The sequence below is a fragment of the Opisthocomus hoazin genome, chromosome 6 (assembly GCF_030867145.1).
Source record: "Opisthocomus hoazin isolate bOpiHoa1 chromosome 6, bOpiHoa1.hap1, whole genome shotgun sequence".
In the NCBI taxonomy this organism is placed as follows: domain Eukaryota; kingdom Metazoa; phylum Chordata; class Aves; order Opisthocomiformes; family Opisthocomidae; genus Opisthocomus; species Opisthocomus hoazin.
This window is the reverse complement of record NC_134419.1, coordinates 46,575,190-46,593,006: the sequence shown is the minus strand read 5'-3', so window position 1 is coordinate 46,593,006 and position 17,817 is coordinate 46,575,190. Positions and strand designations below refer to the sequence as shown.

At 40.8% G+C, this 17,817-nt stretch overlaps 1 protein-coding gene across 3 annotated transcripts in view; it reads right to left on the bottom strand.

Annotated features, from left to right (window-relative positions):
* Positions 1 to 17,817, bottom strand: part of NRG3 (neuregulin 3) — a 435,046-nt gene that overhangs the window by 72,166 nt on the left and 345,063 nt on the right. For 2 of the 3 annotated variants that reach the window (XM_075422986.1, XM_075422988.1), the window contains exon 4: positions 8,179 to 8,205. In XM_075422986.1, coding sequence (XP_075279101.1) covers positions 8,179 to 8,205 — 27 coding nt within the window. The remainder of the gene's footprint in view (positions 1 to 8,178; positions 8,206 to 17,817) is intronic. The other variant, XM_075422987.1, reaches the window with a different exon arrangement.

The window sequence follows — 17,817 nt, the reverse complement described above, 5'->3', positions numbered from 1 at the left end:
TGAATCCACACCAAATGACAATACCTCATGGTGATTAATTTCACCCTTCAAAGATGAAAAGTCAGCAGTGGTAAACAAAAAAGCTGGACTGTCATCTGCATGCTACAGTTTGCAATCCTGTGATTATTTAATGTGTGGTTAAGAACTGAGCACACAAGAACAAAGCATGCACACTAATACACACTACTCATTTTCCCTCCCCTCCTTTTCTTCTGCTCTGGCTTGTTTCCCAGACAACTGTTGGGCTGTCTAATCTGAAGCAAAGGCTGGGTAACTGGACAAACAGTGTTTTTCAGCACAGGCAGGTGAGTTTTGAAAAGGGGATAAACTGATGCTGGGGGGGATGGGAAATGGGATCATGAGACAGTTCTCAATTAGCACAAAAATAACTTTATTAAAAACAATCAGCCAGAGCAGGAATAACATCTCTGCACTTCCCCACGCGCCAATATCCTATAGCACCTGCAAAAGAAAAGAAAAGGAAGTACATGAAAAAGTAATTTAGTGCTCTACATAGCGCATTGTCAATTTTTCCACACTGCTTACCCTTCTCCTCTTCTTCCAGCAATTACTGGCAGGACACTGTCTCTACCCATTCTAGGCACAGAGGACACAGAAAGATTTAGTTCACTGTCAGAAACATCAATTTTTCTACACAACTGTAATATACAAGTGCACCACTGTCATGGAACATTTATTGTGATACTTACCTTCTGCCTTCCGAATCCTTGCACCATTTACTGGATGAGACTTGAGATCAACATAACACCTCCGAGTAGGAAAAGGACAAAGTAACATTGATTCACTGTGGCTGCATAAACATGGCACAGCTCTGGCATTTGGAGCCTCTCTTCCTGTAGCAAGGCAACTTCAGTACACAGTAAACAACCTTCTACTAATGAAAAAAAATGCCCACCCTCGTAGCCTAACACTGGATTCCCAGTTCTCATGGACATGTCTGGATTGTACTTACTACTTTGAAGTCTCCACTGAGGTCTTCTCTCGACTGGCAACAAAAATCTCACCGCTGGCAAGTCTTCTGGCAGCTCTCTCTACCGTCACCTCTGACGTGCAGATCTCGCCTTTGTCCTGCTAGGCTTGTTTCAGTGGCGTACAATATATACAAGTCACTTTCTACATATTTTTGCATCTCGTTAAAACTGCATCTGAGCTCAAACAAGGCCAAGAGTAAAATCTCAACATTGCAAGTCACTTAACCACATTAGCATACCCCCACGGTGTCAGTTTTAACAATTCCTCAAGCTGAGCGAAGCATTTACCTAAATACCACATGCAAAAGGCAGGTTACGAGGCTGACCGGGTATAAGGTCACATTTAAATACACAGCTGTCTGTTCAGTGTTGGTGCCATCCAATTACCTGTATATCATGATAAAAAGTGTTTAGCTCTGAGATATACCAGCCATGCAGGAACCTAGGGCACATGCCTCAGCCCAAACCAGAAGACACGTAATTTGCATACATAGAGACATAATACAGCAAACTGTGCTCTGTATGCAGCTGAGATGCTGTGCCCACGTTTGAAATTCAGCCTCAAAGCACACGTCCTTCCTCCCCGAGGTGACAGTACAGCACAACTGCTCTTGAAAGCAGCACCACGCAGAATAGGTCTGTACCTGGCACTAGGAGTTACACGGAAACTTACCTGGAGGCTTGCACACTGTATCCATGTTTGAGGCTTCACAAATTCACTTTTCTAATCCACAGATAACACTTTGACCTTACTAGTACCCCCGGATCAGCACATCAGGATACAGAGTACACATTCACATGGGAAGTGAAGGCTAACGGTTATACGTAGCATTACCGCTGATGCACACCCACGTCAAAAGACTGACACCCCACTTCATGCAACTAGCACCTCCTCCCAGCCCAGTCCACAGCAAAACAGAGAAACCCAGACCAATTCTGCCTGGCTTTCTAAACTTGCCAATGTACCGTGTTACCAGGTGGTTTGTGATTTTTTTTGTTCAGTTTCCATACGCTTCATCACTAATGATTAGTAGCGTCAGAGAAAGCAGAAGAAACCAAACACAGAGGAAGGTCACCAGAGTAAGTTACATATATTAACATTATTTCATCCATTTTATCCACACGGTTCACAGCATTACTGTTTTGATAAAGCACTACAGGCTACTAACAGCACGCATAAGTTAACTACATGGTAAATCTTAGTCTTGCCTTTTAAAAATAATGCAAATTAATCCAACTCAGTTCATTGCCAATACAGAAAATGCATATAAATTGGAAAAATGACATATCCAGAAAAGTACAGATGGTAGTGCCAAACCAATATAACAACTAGGCCACAAACATCTAGGGATAAATCTCTCCCTCCCACTAAATCAAAACCAAACCTTGTCCCCCAAACTGAGCCAGAATGTTGGAAGGCAGCCTGCAACATGTTCATCAGGTGCACGTTGACTTTCATTTAAGAGGGACGTTTTCCTAAACAGGTCAGCCACTGGCAGAGGTTCCTCCACCCCCTGAGGAACCTCTGCTTCATCCGATACTCTCAGAGCACACTGCTTCTATAAAACTCTCTCTTCTGGTGCTCTCTACAGGTGATAAACGACTCTTCTTCCCAGCTAAAAGAATCCTGTGAAAGTGCTGGAGATCTAAAACCATTTCATGCCTCAGGATACTATTGTTATTTTGCAGCATACTTAAAAAGCACAAGTATTTCACACAGCTATCAGAAATACAAGGTCCCAAGAAGAAAGCCTTTACTGAAGTGGAAAAGGTAAAATCAGAAGAAGGGAATGAAAAGTTGGGGCAGGGTGAAGAGCAAAGGGATTCAAGGTGCGATGACAACAATGGTAGTAAACACTACAAGTATCAATGCCTACCCGAATAGCACCTCTTAGTTCTTCAGGAATTTACTGAAGGAGTACAGGTAAGATATTTTAAATGATTATGATTAACAACAATATAATTATTAGACAGGTATGCCTTCATTGTACTGGGGGATGACTGTGATCAGAATCCCTAATAATAGATTTTGAGTAAACAGGAACATTAAAACAGTCAGTGTGCCGCATTACCAGAAAAGGATCTACCTGCTTTATACCTGAAAAAAGGAATACAGGGAAAACTGAACTTTAGAACACGTACATTCTTTGCTCACGTAACTGAACATCCATCCTCTCTTCCAGTGAGGACAGAAGTGTTACATGGTTTTATAACAGATAAGAGCTGCTAAATGGTAACTACGGCTAGGACCATCCATGCAAGCACTGGTTATTTATTTTCATTGTCTGTCTGCTGCTACAAGACATTGAGCTTCAGAGGACGGCGCACCAGTTGCACGTTTTTTGAGCTGTGCAGGAACTAGTGAACTTTGCCTTTTATTTCTTAGCAAACAGGAGAAATACTAAATTGTTGCAGTCTTGCTTATACTGCCCACCAGCAAAACCAACATTTTGCTTTCGAAAAATCAAAATGCATCTGCCACAGTGCATGACACAAGGTCAGAGAGTCAGTTTAGTTAACTGGATCATGTGTTCCTGGACTCTTAGGCACACAACGATCTTATTGCAATGAGGAGACAGCAGGAGTCAGCCAAGTGAAAACAAAGCATGCACCGTCTTCTCCAATATTAACAACTGCTCAGAGTACAGAAAACTGAATACATTTCACATCGTAGTGATTACAAGGAGATGTATAAATGTTAAGAGGATCCCGTCCTTGAGTTGCTTTATTGCTCTGCTCAATTAAATGTTATTTAATGATTCACCTCTTACAAGGGTATTATATACCATTCATACTCCACTGACTTCAGTGAAGCTGCTTCTGATTTTTCCAGAAAAGATAACTAGTTCTCAGGAAAAACATTAATTTCCTGTGTCAGGCTGAAGCATCAGCAAGTTAAAAGTAGCAACTAAATATAGCAATTGCTGTAATATTTTTGTAATTCACACATGGGGAGATTCAGGTTATCACATCATAATTGTTTACACCTTTGATATTGGTTTAACTGCTAAGCAGCCTAAGAAGGAGAACTATTTCATGTAACGACTTTATTTCCATCAAAACTGCAGCACCCTGCCTGTTGCAGTTTCTTAGGGTATTTTATTTTCAGCACTATCCATCATAAATTACCCTTACAGAACAAAAGATACAGATTCTGGATCATCAGATTAGGCAGTGTAGGTGAATTGCTGAAATAGCCATGATTGTTCATGTCTGGTAGCAGGTTATTCCTGTTATACTCACTGACCTTCATGTTTCATCCCTTAACACACCTTAACTCTACTCATTCTCAGTGTAAGAAAAGAGTAAAACTCTCGCCTCCTTGTCCTGGGCACGGACTCTTGGCACAGAACACTTCTTTCCAAAGATCACTCTCAGGCTTTTGCATCTCCTTGTATCTGGTGGTTAAAGCAACGATTTCACTCTGCAGCTGGGACCACATGCACCAGGTCAGTCTCCACAGCTCAGCTTTCAGCTGCTACCTGTTGCACCAAAGTAACCTGATCAGCCACGTTGGCTGTCAGAGATACTTAGCTTAGTCGCCAAATTTTCCATCAGACAAAAATAAACCATTCAGCCCTGAAGTGTGGTTAACCACTCGGGTCAAAAATGATAATAAGCTGTAGATACTCACATCTTCATGTTATCTAATGATAACAATATATTACTTCATTTTTGCATTGAACAAAGGCTGCTTCTTTCAATCTTTTTTTTTTCTTACAAACTCGCTGTGCCTCACATGAGCATTCCCAACAGCCAGCCTGCTTTCAAATGACATGACGCTGTTAATATGCTGAGTAGATTTCCAGTTTGTAGGAACATTGTGATAATATTTACCTACCTTTGCGTTGGAAATTTGAATAAAATTGCACGCGGCACCATTGGTGAGATAGTTTGGGAACCATGCTGACACAGGCACCAGCCCAGCCTGGGCGCATGGCACTCCCGTGTGAGCTTTCTGCTGTCCTCCCGTACGAGGAACCAGGGAGTACAGGCAAGGAGACAGCGAGGTCTGCACCCTCTTGTAAGAAGAAATAGTTTCTGTGTTACACACTCCCAAAAGATATTCCCCAGAGAGCTGAGGAACCTAAATGCAGAAAGCTTGACAAAAATTACTGTAACTGAGAATCTAAAGCACAGAGAGACTAAAATACCTTGCCCAAAGCCTTTCCAGAAGATCGTATCAGAGATGGAAACTGAATCCAGCTCTCACCAGTGAGTATCAAACATGAGACATTTTTTTCTTTTCCCTCTGAGGTACTAGAAAGTATAAAGCATTTCCTTATCACCAGAAATTTCATAAAGCTTGGCCACTCTGATCACAATAATTAAATGCACACTTCTAAGGACATAGTGTCCCTTAAACACATACTTGGCTTTCATTTAATTCAAGAGAAGCTGCACGTGCATACATCAGAACCCTACATTAATTGTACATTTGCAACATACTAAAAAAGATATGCCGTATTAATATGTCTGCATTTATCTCTGCTATCCATAGAAAGAAACTGATATGCCAAACCAAAGCCAGCAACAATATTGAAGTATCAGGTATTCATGTCTGGGAATGCACTGTATTGAATATTGTACGGAACAGAAACTTGACAATATACAAAAGGAGAAGGGGGTGGGAGAGCACGAGCGAGGTTAACACAGCAGTCAGTGTGACGGATAAATTGAATGCGTAACTCTTGTTCAACAAGTCCTGCAACGTGAGAGCTAAGGATCTGGTAGCAGAGAGATTTTGACAGGTAATGGAAAAGCAATGTACACAGCCTCCAACTACTGCTCTCTGGAACTGGGCTTGTGGGAGAAGACAGTATCAGCTGGTTCGCAAAAGGACACACAAATTCGTGGACAACAGATCCCTAATAGAACAGTGACAGGGCTGGGCAGGTGCACACACTCCAATGATTCTTGAGAGTCCAGCAAACAAAATGACTACGCTCATCTGCTTTCCTTGGCAAATGTACCCTAAGCTAGACGTGTAGTTGGTGTATGCTCATCTGTCCCCTGGGGCACCTCTACAGACAGATGTTCCTGCCTACATGAAATTTTAGCTTTACCACTGTGGAAAGAGCTCAACCTTCCCTGGGAATCCAGGCTTACGTGGTTTTCAAGCAAAATCTCTCGAAGATGATGACAGAAATGGAACTCCTAAGACAACTGAGCCCACAAATGCAATGAAAACATTAGAAAGAGTGTTCCCTGGATCACGTACTAACAAGGCTAAGCTCTGCCGCATCTATACGTTGTTATTTTTCATAATTGGAAAACACTCTTCCTGCTAATTGCAATTATTTTCTACAGTACGGAAGTAAACTCATGGGAAAGGCTCTGCATGAGTGGCCCTCATTTGATGAGTGTATTGTCACCGGATCTCTCTGTATACAGGGTGGGGATTTGTACTTCGCTATGTGTGCAGGAATGATTCTGTATGTGCTTTCACTTCCTAAGTAACTCTTCAAAAAGATTGGAGGAGGCTTTAACAAGCACAAGCACTTCACTTTTGTGTATGATTCTGGAACTCGTTTTTTTCTAGCCCATGGAAAACCATCTCAAGCCTCAGTTTAGACCGCTGTCATAATATTTTCAGGCTCGAGACACAAGATTTCAGTAAGTTCCATACCATCAAGATCTGTTCCAATATTAAATAAGACAATCAGAAAGATACTCGTATGAGAAGACTACTCTGAGCCAAGACTTCAGGAGTTGGCTTTATTTCAAGCCTTCAAGAGATGTCCTAAAAAAAAGAGCAAACTGAAATACTCAAAGTTAAAATAATTCAGCTTTGCCTCCTGGGTAACACTTTCCTGCTTCCTATGGAAAGGCTCACTCTAAGAATGCTATAAATATTCCTTACCCTGTTTCTTTTACGTGTATACTTGTCCTTCAATTCGTATGCCTCAAGACTGCTGCTTACAATTTAAGTTAAGCAATAGAACTGGGACATATGCAGAGCCTTCAAAGTAACCATTTCCCCATCGTGCTTGTCCACTAAGTCTGTGAAAACACTTGCATCAATTCCACCAGTACTTTTAAAGTTTCATATAAAGTGAAGTGAAGCACTGAACTTCTGGAGATCACAGAACAGTTCTCTAGAGAGAACCCTTCTCTAGAGAGGAGACAGTTCTCCAGGTATGCCACAAGAGTCCAAAAGCAGAAGGAAAAAAATCCCTCAACCTGCTGGCTATCCTCTTGCTAATGCAGCCTGCCATGCAGTTAACACTCATCACCGTATAGGTTTCAGAACAACTTACAATCAGCTTGTCAACAAAATCCCCATATCACCACTTACAATTCCTAGGCTATCATTTTTATTGCTAAAATCTAAAAGAATGAAGTAAAAATCAACATAGGGAAAGGACACTTTAAAAGCAATTTTTTTATGACTTCAATATGAATTTACAAGCTTTTTATTATAGTGTTTTCAGTCATATTTAATGGCTTATGCAAGCTGTTTTTACACAAATGATGCACCAGTCCACTAACTCTACTCAGGACAAACCTTGGCTTCCTTGAGGGAATTACCTAGGCTCTCTGCAGATCACCAGCTGAGAGGTGAAGCTAAGCCTATCAGTCCCTCGGGCTACGAACACGTTACAGGGCAGAAACTGAGTCAATAGAACATCGCCTTCTCCTTTCCAAAATTATAAGAAGCAAGTATTCCTTCCTGCTTTAGCTTTTTCCAAACCTGCAGTTAACTTATTTGTCCTCTTTCTTAAAAGTATTCCTCTGATTTGCCTGTTAAAAGCTAATGAAAGGGTTCTTGTTCAACCTAGTTACATTTAACAGTGTAATCAACACCAAATTCTGAAAAAAATTATTTCAAATTTAAGATTTACTTTCCTTTATATGAAGATAGACATTAACTCTTTCCTAAAATCTCCTACAAAATATTATTCTTCAAATATCATGACATGACCATATAATCTTTATATTATGTTTCATTAAACACCAAAACAACACCAAAACATCATCATGTAGTTTTTAATCCCCCTAGCAGTGGAAAAGAGAAAAACTGAAGCTTCATATAATTTCAAATGTAACTGGTAAATATAATACGAGCCCAATCCAAAATCCACTGATGGAGGTCACGAGATTCTTCCCATTAATTTCCATGTGCTCTGAGATAGGGCACCAAGATGAATTTTAGCAAGTGAAAGGAAGAGAAACGAAAACTTACCCATGAATTCAATTCCTAAATGGTCTGCTATATCCAGGAAAGCATGTAAAAGAAAAAGGAAAAAAGAAACAGAAATGTTAGAAACAGACTGACATGTAAATCTCACCTTTCTCATCACTGGTAGCCTTCATTAGTGATACAGCAGAGCTGCAGAATGCCATGCGGGGTCAGGGGACCGCTGTGTGGGTACTGGTCGAATCACAGAATGGTAGGGGTTGGAAGGGACCTCTGTGGGTCATCTAGTCCAACCCTCCTGCTGAAGCAGGGTCACCTACAGCAGGCTGTACAGGACCTTGTCCAGGTGGGTCTTGAATATCTCCAGAGAAGGAGACTCCACAACCTCCCTGGGCAGCCTGTTCCAGTGCTCCGTCACCCTCAGAGTGAAGAAATTCTTCCTCATATTCAGGTGGAACTTCCTGTGCTTCAGTTTGTGCCCATTGCCCCCTGTCCTGTCGCTTGGCATCACTGAAAAGAGCTTGGCCCCATCCCCCTGACACCCACCCTTCAGATATTTGTAACCATTTACTAGGTCCCCTCGCAGCCTTCTCTTCTTCAGGCTGAACAAGCCCAGCTCCCTCAGCCTCTCCTAGTAGGAGAGATGCTCCAGTCCCCTCATCATCCTTGTAGCCCTCCGCTGGACTCTCTCCAGTAGCTCCTCATCTTTCTTGAAGTGGGGAGCCCATAACTGGACACAGTACTCCAGATGAGGCCTCACTAGGGCAGAGTAGAGGGGAAGCAGAACCTCCCTCGACCTGCTGGCCACACTCTTCTTGATGCACCCCAGGATCCCATTGGCCTTCTTGGCAGCCAGGGCACACTGCTGGCTCATGGTCAACCTGTCGTCCACCAGGACACCCAGGTCCCTCTCCGCAGAGCTGTTCTCCAGCAGGTCCGCCCCAAGCCTGTACTGGTGCATGGGGTTGTTCTTTCCCAGGTGCAGGACCCTGCATTTGGCTTTGTTGAAACTCATCAGGTTCCTCTCTGCCCAGCTTTCCAGCCTGTCCAGGTCACGCTGAATGGCAGCACAGCCTTCTGGTGTATCTACCACACCTCCCAGTTTTTGTCGAAAAGAAAAGCAGAACCCTACCCTTCGAAGGGCAATCCTAAAACGGAATTTAGGGCACTGAGCTGTCACCAAAGGGAAACGTACGTGGGGAAGGGCACAAACGCCTTCACTCATTATATTTATATTTGACTGAAGTGCCTCAAGCCAGCTACGTACAGGAATTCCATTTTCTCTTCCTCCCGAAACTCCTCTCTCAACATGCTAACTGCTATCATTAGTTAGACAAGGTTCTTGCTTTCATTTTCTCTGACAGAGATTAAAATTTAAAGATATGAATGGAAGGCTTTTATGGAGTTCTGCAGCTCTCACTACAGCACAGTGGCCACCCGTGCACCCAATGTGGTTGCACAACTGCTACCTGTTGTGCAACAGAAAATCCGACTGCAGGAAAGAGCAGCCATGCTCCCTGCTTAGCTGTCTGACTGAAATCATGTGATATTTCAAGACATTTAGAACTGAAGCAAAAATTTTGATGATTTTAGAATACTGAAGTGAATTTACCACATGGAGTTCAAAACACTTCAGGACCCTTTTCTCACATGAGAAATTAGTATGTGATATGTCTAACAGACGGACGATTTCGTGCAAAGTATATTTAAATTTATATAAACACTTCTTAATTTTAAGTTGATAGGAGTTACGTTTAAGTTGATATGCGATTAAAGAATAACAAACTCTCCATCCTGCAGGGACAGGGCAACAGAAAACATAACTGACTTTTCAGAACTGAGCGTGTAAGGAGCAGTAGCTTCAAGTCCTAGCTGAAACTGTGGAAGGCCAGGCGTTCAGATAGGCTGCAAAATGCAATTTTCCTCTACACAAGGCTTGAAATATTTGGCTTTTGCATGGGAGGTAATGGTTTGCATTACAAAGAACAAAGAAGGAATTTTTTTTTCTGAGGAAAATGCAGTGTTTTCCTTTAAAATAAAATAAAAGCAAAACATTTTAATTGCATTTGTCTTTCTTTCATTTTATAGTCACATTTCCTTAATACAGAACAGATCAACACATGATTTGGCCACAGTTTCCAAGTGCAGTGCGTGGGGAGAGGAAGGCAGCAGAGAAAGAGCAGGAGGGATACAGGAGAGACAGAGCAAGAGCAAGAGCGATGCGTGTCGAACCACTCGGTCCCATTAACTAATGTGCAGCAACTTTCAAAACTCCACTTAAGAACTATACAGTAAAGTTAAAAGAAGATTTTGTCGACATAAACCAACAGTAATTTTAAACACTTTGTTGTATGAATTGTAACCGTGACGAGAATGTGAAATATTTGGACTTCTGTTGAAAATACTAGGAGTGATCCACGTTTTGCAATCCTACACTCCTTCCAGGAGAAGACATGGAGCATATGCTTGGTCAGTTCACTTAGCGTACAAATCTATACAATAGTTGCAAAAGTCCATATTTATCTTCATGCAGAAGACAACAATATGCATCTCAAAAGAACATAACATAATGCTACGTGGTACAGCTACCTTATTAGTATGGGGTTAGGACAGGCGCAAGTCCAGTGACACTCAAATTAGTCTTTCTTTTTGGTATTAAATATGTAACTCAAACCCATAGTATTCCACACTGCAATCTTCTAATCTGTATTCCTGCATTCATGTACAACTGTCATGTACAAACATCCTCAGTACATTTCACACAGGGAGGCAATTTTTGCAAGAGCATGAGATCAGAAATATCAGCAGCGCGTTCCACGCACATCACACACAATCACAGGGATTTGTAACTTGAGTTTTTGCCTCTAATTTTCTGTACCTGTGAAATCTGCAAATATTATCTGTGTGCAATTCACGCCTTGCATCCTTCTGTAATGATCAAGATGCAGTCACCAACTGCCTACTTTAAAAAAACAGTAACAGAGATCAAGGCACTGTAATCTGGTCTCCAAGCAGCTAAGGATATTCACACATGAAACAAGATCGTGCAACATCATCTTAAGTCTGTGTAGAACAGCTGATAAAACCATCCTCCTTTCCTAACTGGGCTATGCACGTCCTCTACCTGTTTTCCATTTGCAGCCTGCAATCTCTTCACCGAGTTCACCAGTACGATTAAAAGCCACCTTCTCAACAGTGCATACAAAATACACCTTGCCTTTAAAAAAAAAGAGAAAAGGATTTTGGCTCATCTTTGAGCGGTTTATATGCAAGTGAGAGTCAATGGTACTTGCAGCCTTCCTGGGAAACGTGTTCAAGTGGAGAGGGTGGAAACATGTCAGGTTATTTATTTTAAATATTTCATGTGCCTTGAAAGCAATTTCTGCAACCAGTGTAAAAGCTGATTTACCCAGATCACGATGAAAGGATGTCTAATGGGATAAACTTTTGCAGTAAAATATCCAAGCTGCCAAATTGTATCATTAAGCGTAGTTCAACAGGCTCTACAAACAGCTATCTGGGAACAGAAAACCATAAAATCACAATTCTCACAGATTTAGGGCACGCTGGCACTGCCGCAAGCCCTCCTGCCCCACTGCCGTGGCACACGCACAACAGCAGCAGCACCCAAGCCTGGGAGTGGGCTCCCGCACGCACCCTCGGGGCTAAAACGGTAAAAAGAAGAAATAATCCTCTTTAGAGCCTGAATGTACTCACTTTCTGTCACCCCTTTCCCCCCTCACTGCAGAAATTCAGCTGCACTCCCAAGTTAGCAAAACCCTGACTTTGAAGCTTGTTTTCCTCCATACAAAGAATGTCTCCCGCAGCAACGGTGTTTGCCAAAGCGTGCAGCGTCTTGGATCAGGGACACAAGGCAAGGAAAGCTGCTAGAAGAAACGTCAGCAGTCATTAACCATACCCCTTGTTCGGCTTTCATTATTTTTGCCATTCCAAGATGTTTACTCCACTAGCTACAGGAAAAAAAACAAACCAAACCAACAAAATACCACAAAAAATAAGCAAACCCAAATCCCAAATCTTTATGTCTGAAAAAAATTCGAAAAGGGGAGACGACGACTGCTTCCAAGCCTTGATCTGAGCCGGCCCTGCCAAAGGCCATCTCAAGCTCCCCCACATCTTTTCCAAAGGCGGAAAGTGACGCTGGCTCTCTTGGAGTAAAGCCTTTGTACCGCGGCTTGCCATTTCCCACAGAGGAGTGACTGGACTCTCATGTAAAAGAGCTCCGAAACCTTCCTGCTGGAAACGTAGCGGCGAGACGAGTCCCCAGGGCTGCCCTCCCTCCCTGCGCCCAGCTGCGAAAGGAGGGATGGGGAGAAGGACGGGAAGCAGGTTCTGCCCATCATTGGGCTGCCCCTTGGTGACTAACCATCAGTTCAGCGGTCACTCTCCCTTGTGCTGCGGTGGTGAAAATCGATGATTTTGCGAGCTCCAGCTTTAGAGTTGGGTTTCCCCGCTCTTAACAACGGCAAGAAACCTTCCCAGCAAGTCCATGTGAGAGACAGGCACTGCGCAGGGAACTGCACAGCATGGGCTACAGAGGGAAGCGAGCTGTGGTGGTGGTGACCCAAGACCGAGTCAAACGCAAAAATGTGAAGTATTGACCCCTGCCATGCCACAGGGCAACAAAGGACCATTACCTTGCTACACAGTCGTAACGCAGAAACGATAACTTGCCTGCAGAGCACGTCTGTGGACACCGCGAGTGCAATGCCAATCAATTCACCACCAAGCGATGCAGTTTCTTTAAGGACTCAGTTTGACAAAAATGTCTACGAGAGCTATTAACGTGCTGAAGCGTGGGCGCTGCTCCACAAGATGGGGTCATTAACCAAATAATGCACCTGCATTTTATTTTTGTTGTGATTTCTTCTTTCTTTCTGGTGTTGTTATGTTCTTAGGAACTAACATATTACTCAGACGGGAAGATTATTCACTTTTACATTTAGTTTTATGAACATTTCTGTATTTTGTTGTTGATGTGGGAAAAATACTGTGCCTTATGGTCCTTGCACTATGTTTGTTGCTAGTATTATATTCATTTTAATTCATCCTTTATGAGTATGTGCACACCTGGGAATACCTGATAACTAGCACAAGAGAAGATAAATTTGCACTCACTAATGGATTAATTTATTAGTGCTTCAGAAAGAACATGCAGCCTTGTGTCTGAATTGTGGTTTGCTTGGGCTTTTTTATTCATCATATTAACGTGGAGATTTTTCCCCAGTTAAAGACAGGTTTCATTAACCCAAGTACATTCTAAGCTACACGATAAATAGAAACTCAACATGTAAATCTCACCAATTTATAGAAGAAAAATCATGGACATGAAAATATTCGTTGTAGACCATTACAGATGTTTTAAACTGTTCTAAAGATAGGTTGACTTGGAATGGAGGAGACAGCTTCAGGAAATCGGTGCAACAGCAAAGTATTTTCCTCTGCAAATGAAATTTATCAGTTCAAATAAACTCATAAGATTTGTTAAATTATCCTTGGTAATTATTGTCTTGAATAGAACGTGCAACACAATAATATGCTGCAAGCTACCTTGGGACAGCTCCAGTACTCTGAACAGATTATCTGGCTGGAGTAAACAGGACAAAGTTTAACTCGTATTAGACCAATCAAACTTGCTCTGAAATGAAGAAAAATCCTTCCATTCAAAGGGTACTACTTCAACATACAAACTGCTGCTGTCTTATCCATTATGTTTTATTATGTTTGGTAGTACATAGTTAGCAGCCTATTTGTGTATTTCATGAAGCTAAAACCGTAACTGGTTACATACATATATATATATACAAAAGTATATTATTTTTTGAATCCTCAAGTATATTATTTTTCTGTGCCTCATTTTGTATGTGAGCACACAGAGTGATGGGACAAAGGATTTCTCTATTCTGTAGGAAGAGGACATCGCTCCCGTTTCCTCTCTGACATCCACAGGAGGTTATCAGACTTCGCAAACTGGCCAGATGCTCTCAGAGGTTGATTTGGGTTTTTTCAGTATCATAAAGAAAAAAGACCAGCATGTATTAATGTATTTTACAAATTTCAGTTATTAGAAAGCACAAAATCTGAGTTTGTTGTTTGTTTTGGAGAGGTTGCAGTGATCTGTTTCTGTAATTAATTTAAACAAAAGCACTCTTCATAACTTTTTTTGGGGGGGGTGGAAGAAATGATTGGAATGGATCAGGAGAATCAGAGACAAAAAATCAAGATAGTTAAACTACTCATTTTTCAAAACATCTTCACTGAAAGACATGATAGAAATCTCCCTCTGTGGGACATTTAAAAACAGACCAAACTAAATCCTGAGAATAGACTAATGCCTAGTGCCTCCTTTTATCCTCTCTCAAAAACAGGATTATTAGAATTTTTCCAGGTGTAAAATTTCCTTGGCAGTAGGTAGACTTTTAGCTGATGTAACAGTAAGTATACAGAATTTATCGGTAATTTGCCCCACCTATGTCAAGACACAGTGATGAAAATCATAAATACGCACATCCCTTACAAGATACTGGATCAGTTTTCAATGAAATTATAAATCATGGTTACAGAAATGATAACAACTTAAATACAAAAAAGAAAGAAGGCCATAAATCTATAAAAAACTTTAAAATCTGATACATTCTCAGTATAAACAATAACAGAAGATTTACATTTTACTCAATTTATACAGATAACGTTAATTTTATTTTAAACAAAATAAACTCAATCCACAAAAAATAACTACTGAGGACAACATCTAGAGGTTAATTGCTTTATCCACTTTTTTTTAAAGGAAAAAAAAAAGGCAACGGATGAAAAAACCCAGACTTGCTGTGAGTATCTGTATGGCTCTGGAGAGGCTATGGCATAGCCGCAGGACAGCATCCCCCCACCCACCATCAATTCCATGACAAAGGAACATTTGAAAAACATCCAGCAAACCTGTTGTTATATAAATAATACACAGTGCTGAATAATGGAATAAACTATTGATTTTCTTTCCCTTTGAGTGACAAAAGCTCGTGGCTGTGGTTTACACCACCAGAGCTGAAAGATTATTTCTCACTTTTGAAAATAAGTAACAGCAATGCTCCCACATTCACAGGTTCAAGACAAGTGGGAAATTTCAACTGCTTACCTCATCTGCAGCTTGCAGGCTCAGGGGATTAAACTTGCCTCTTGTCTATCATTTTTAAGACGTTAAATTATCATCTCTACAGCGAACAGACTAATTTACTTCTGTTTGAGGCACTATGCTGGATTTTGATGAAAAAATTTTGTCTCATCAAACAACGTAGCAATCTCTACTGATATCCACAATATTGTAAATCAGCACAGATTTTAACCCTAGGTTGATTTTTGTTACTATAGCTATAAATTCAGCAGAGCAAATAACATGTCTCTCATTTCAAATCAACGAATAGCCTGTTGAAATTACTCCATTCAATTTACTAAATTCCTGAAGAACATGTTTAAGAATTTTACCAAATCTAAGCCAAAATGTTTTGTGTTTGGTATCAGCCAAACGCAGTAATGCTTTATTCTTCTCTAAATAACTCATCGTTTTCATCAGTGAGAGAACAGGTAAATGCTACATGATGCTGCTATACGCAGGAATATTTTTGCTGATTTACTCAACATTCATAAATCAACAGAACTGCTCAACACACATAAGGACTTTAATTCATCCCACAATACCAGCGGGAAACAGTAACTCCACACAGAACCCTTTGTCCGCAGTCAGCCGACTTGAAGATGCTTTCTTCTTTAACTTTCTAAAAGTGCAATGCTGTTTCCATGAAAATTAGTAACTACATCAAATGAAAATGAAGCTGCCTGTACAGAGCCTCATAGCTCATGGTGACGAGATTATTTATGAAGTTTTCACCATATATATGTTGAAAATGCTAAACCAATGTGATCACTCTGAGATTAACTCCCCCCACCTCCGCAATGAGACTGCAGTATACATTGCACATTATATCCTGGCTACTTGATTACTGATATACATCAACTGTTACAACTAATGATTCTGACAGATATTCCTAGAAAAATCAAGACTTCTTTGATATTATTCAGTTTTGATAATCAGTAAAACCTCTGTATTAGCTTTGTAGTTGCAAAAAATGTAAATTTTCTTTTTTGTTCCTGTTCATAACTGAAGTCTATCATCTCCTGTAAAGTTCTTTTTTCCTTTCTTTTTTTTTTTTCCCCCCTCGGTTCCATACATCACACTTCTTTTACATTGCCATCTAAAAGTCCAACCTCACATATGAGATCTCTGACTGTGCTAAGAACTATACAAAGAGAAAACACCGCTGTAGCTGTTTGACCTACTTCTACAGTTCTGAACTATTTTCCTGGGCTTCTGCAGCAACTATGGCAACGACTACACTTGTCCCACCGTCGCAATTGCATAGTATGTGATCATGGCACTGTCACAACTGAGGAACTGTCAGAAGAATTAGGCCATGGAGCAATATATTCTATCCTTCTCGATGGCATTAATGCAATGGTTCCTGCAGAGCCAAGACTCGCACTGCGTAAAATCCCGGTCCCATCTCTTACAACTACTCCAGGTTTGCACAGTGGCATCACACTGCCTCTGCAGATGGGCTCGCCTTTATCTGCGGCAATGCTGGCGACTGGGTTTGAACATATTTACTGAAGTTGAGCTTAGATGTTTTAAGTCATTAGGCACTTCCACTGAATTGCAGTAGCAATTGGCATGGTTAGTCACGCAGCGTCCTTTGAAAATATCAACCTCTACACTGGAGAACTTGGTCCTTTCCCAGCTATGTTACGACAAGGTCTCATAAAGCTAGATAGGAGAGGGGAGGGGAATCATAATTTTTTGTCAAAAACCAGAAAAAAGTACAAACCATGCCCCAAAAGCATATTCAGTACTTTCAAAACATATGGTCTGGAAAGTTTTTGGAACCATGTATGAATTAGATTATTTATCTTGTCATAGGCGTGAAAGACTTCACTTGACTGCAGAGTTCTGAGGGAGAAAGAATCCTCTGCTGGTTAAATAAAGGATGCAGAATGTCTATTAAGGTGGGATAAGTATACGAGTTTCTTAGAAATTACTGGAGGGATTTTTGGACCATTATTTCCAAATGGGTATTTGATAATATGGGTCTGTAAAATATACACAGCCTCACAGAAACATTAAAGGAATTGTTAATAGCTCCCTCATCTTATGAACATATGACATTTAATAAACATTTCTCATGCTAAATGTTACTTTATTCCTTCCACAGATCATTAAGCTGTCCTTCACTTGCCTACTTCAGGAAAATGTTTCAGATGCAATTGTGTTGACTGCTCTCTAAAGGCACAAAAAATTTTATAAGTTTTTGTCAATTTCTTAAAACCTAATTACTTTCTTCAACTTCAGAACAAGCAATGTACAGCAATTTGTGAAGAAAAAAAAATATAGCTTTATTCCCTAACGCACTAAGTAATTTAGCTCTACTGCAGTCAAAAAACAAACTGGCCGCAGCAGAGTACAGGTATTTACACCAAGATTTTTACAATATTGACTGAAAGTTTTATGGCTGTGAATTACACATCTCTAATGACAAGAAAGTTGCTGTATTTATTTATATCCATACTTAGCTGCCTCGATAACTGGTCTGAGTTCTTCACAAAAGGGCTCGTGAG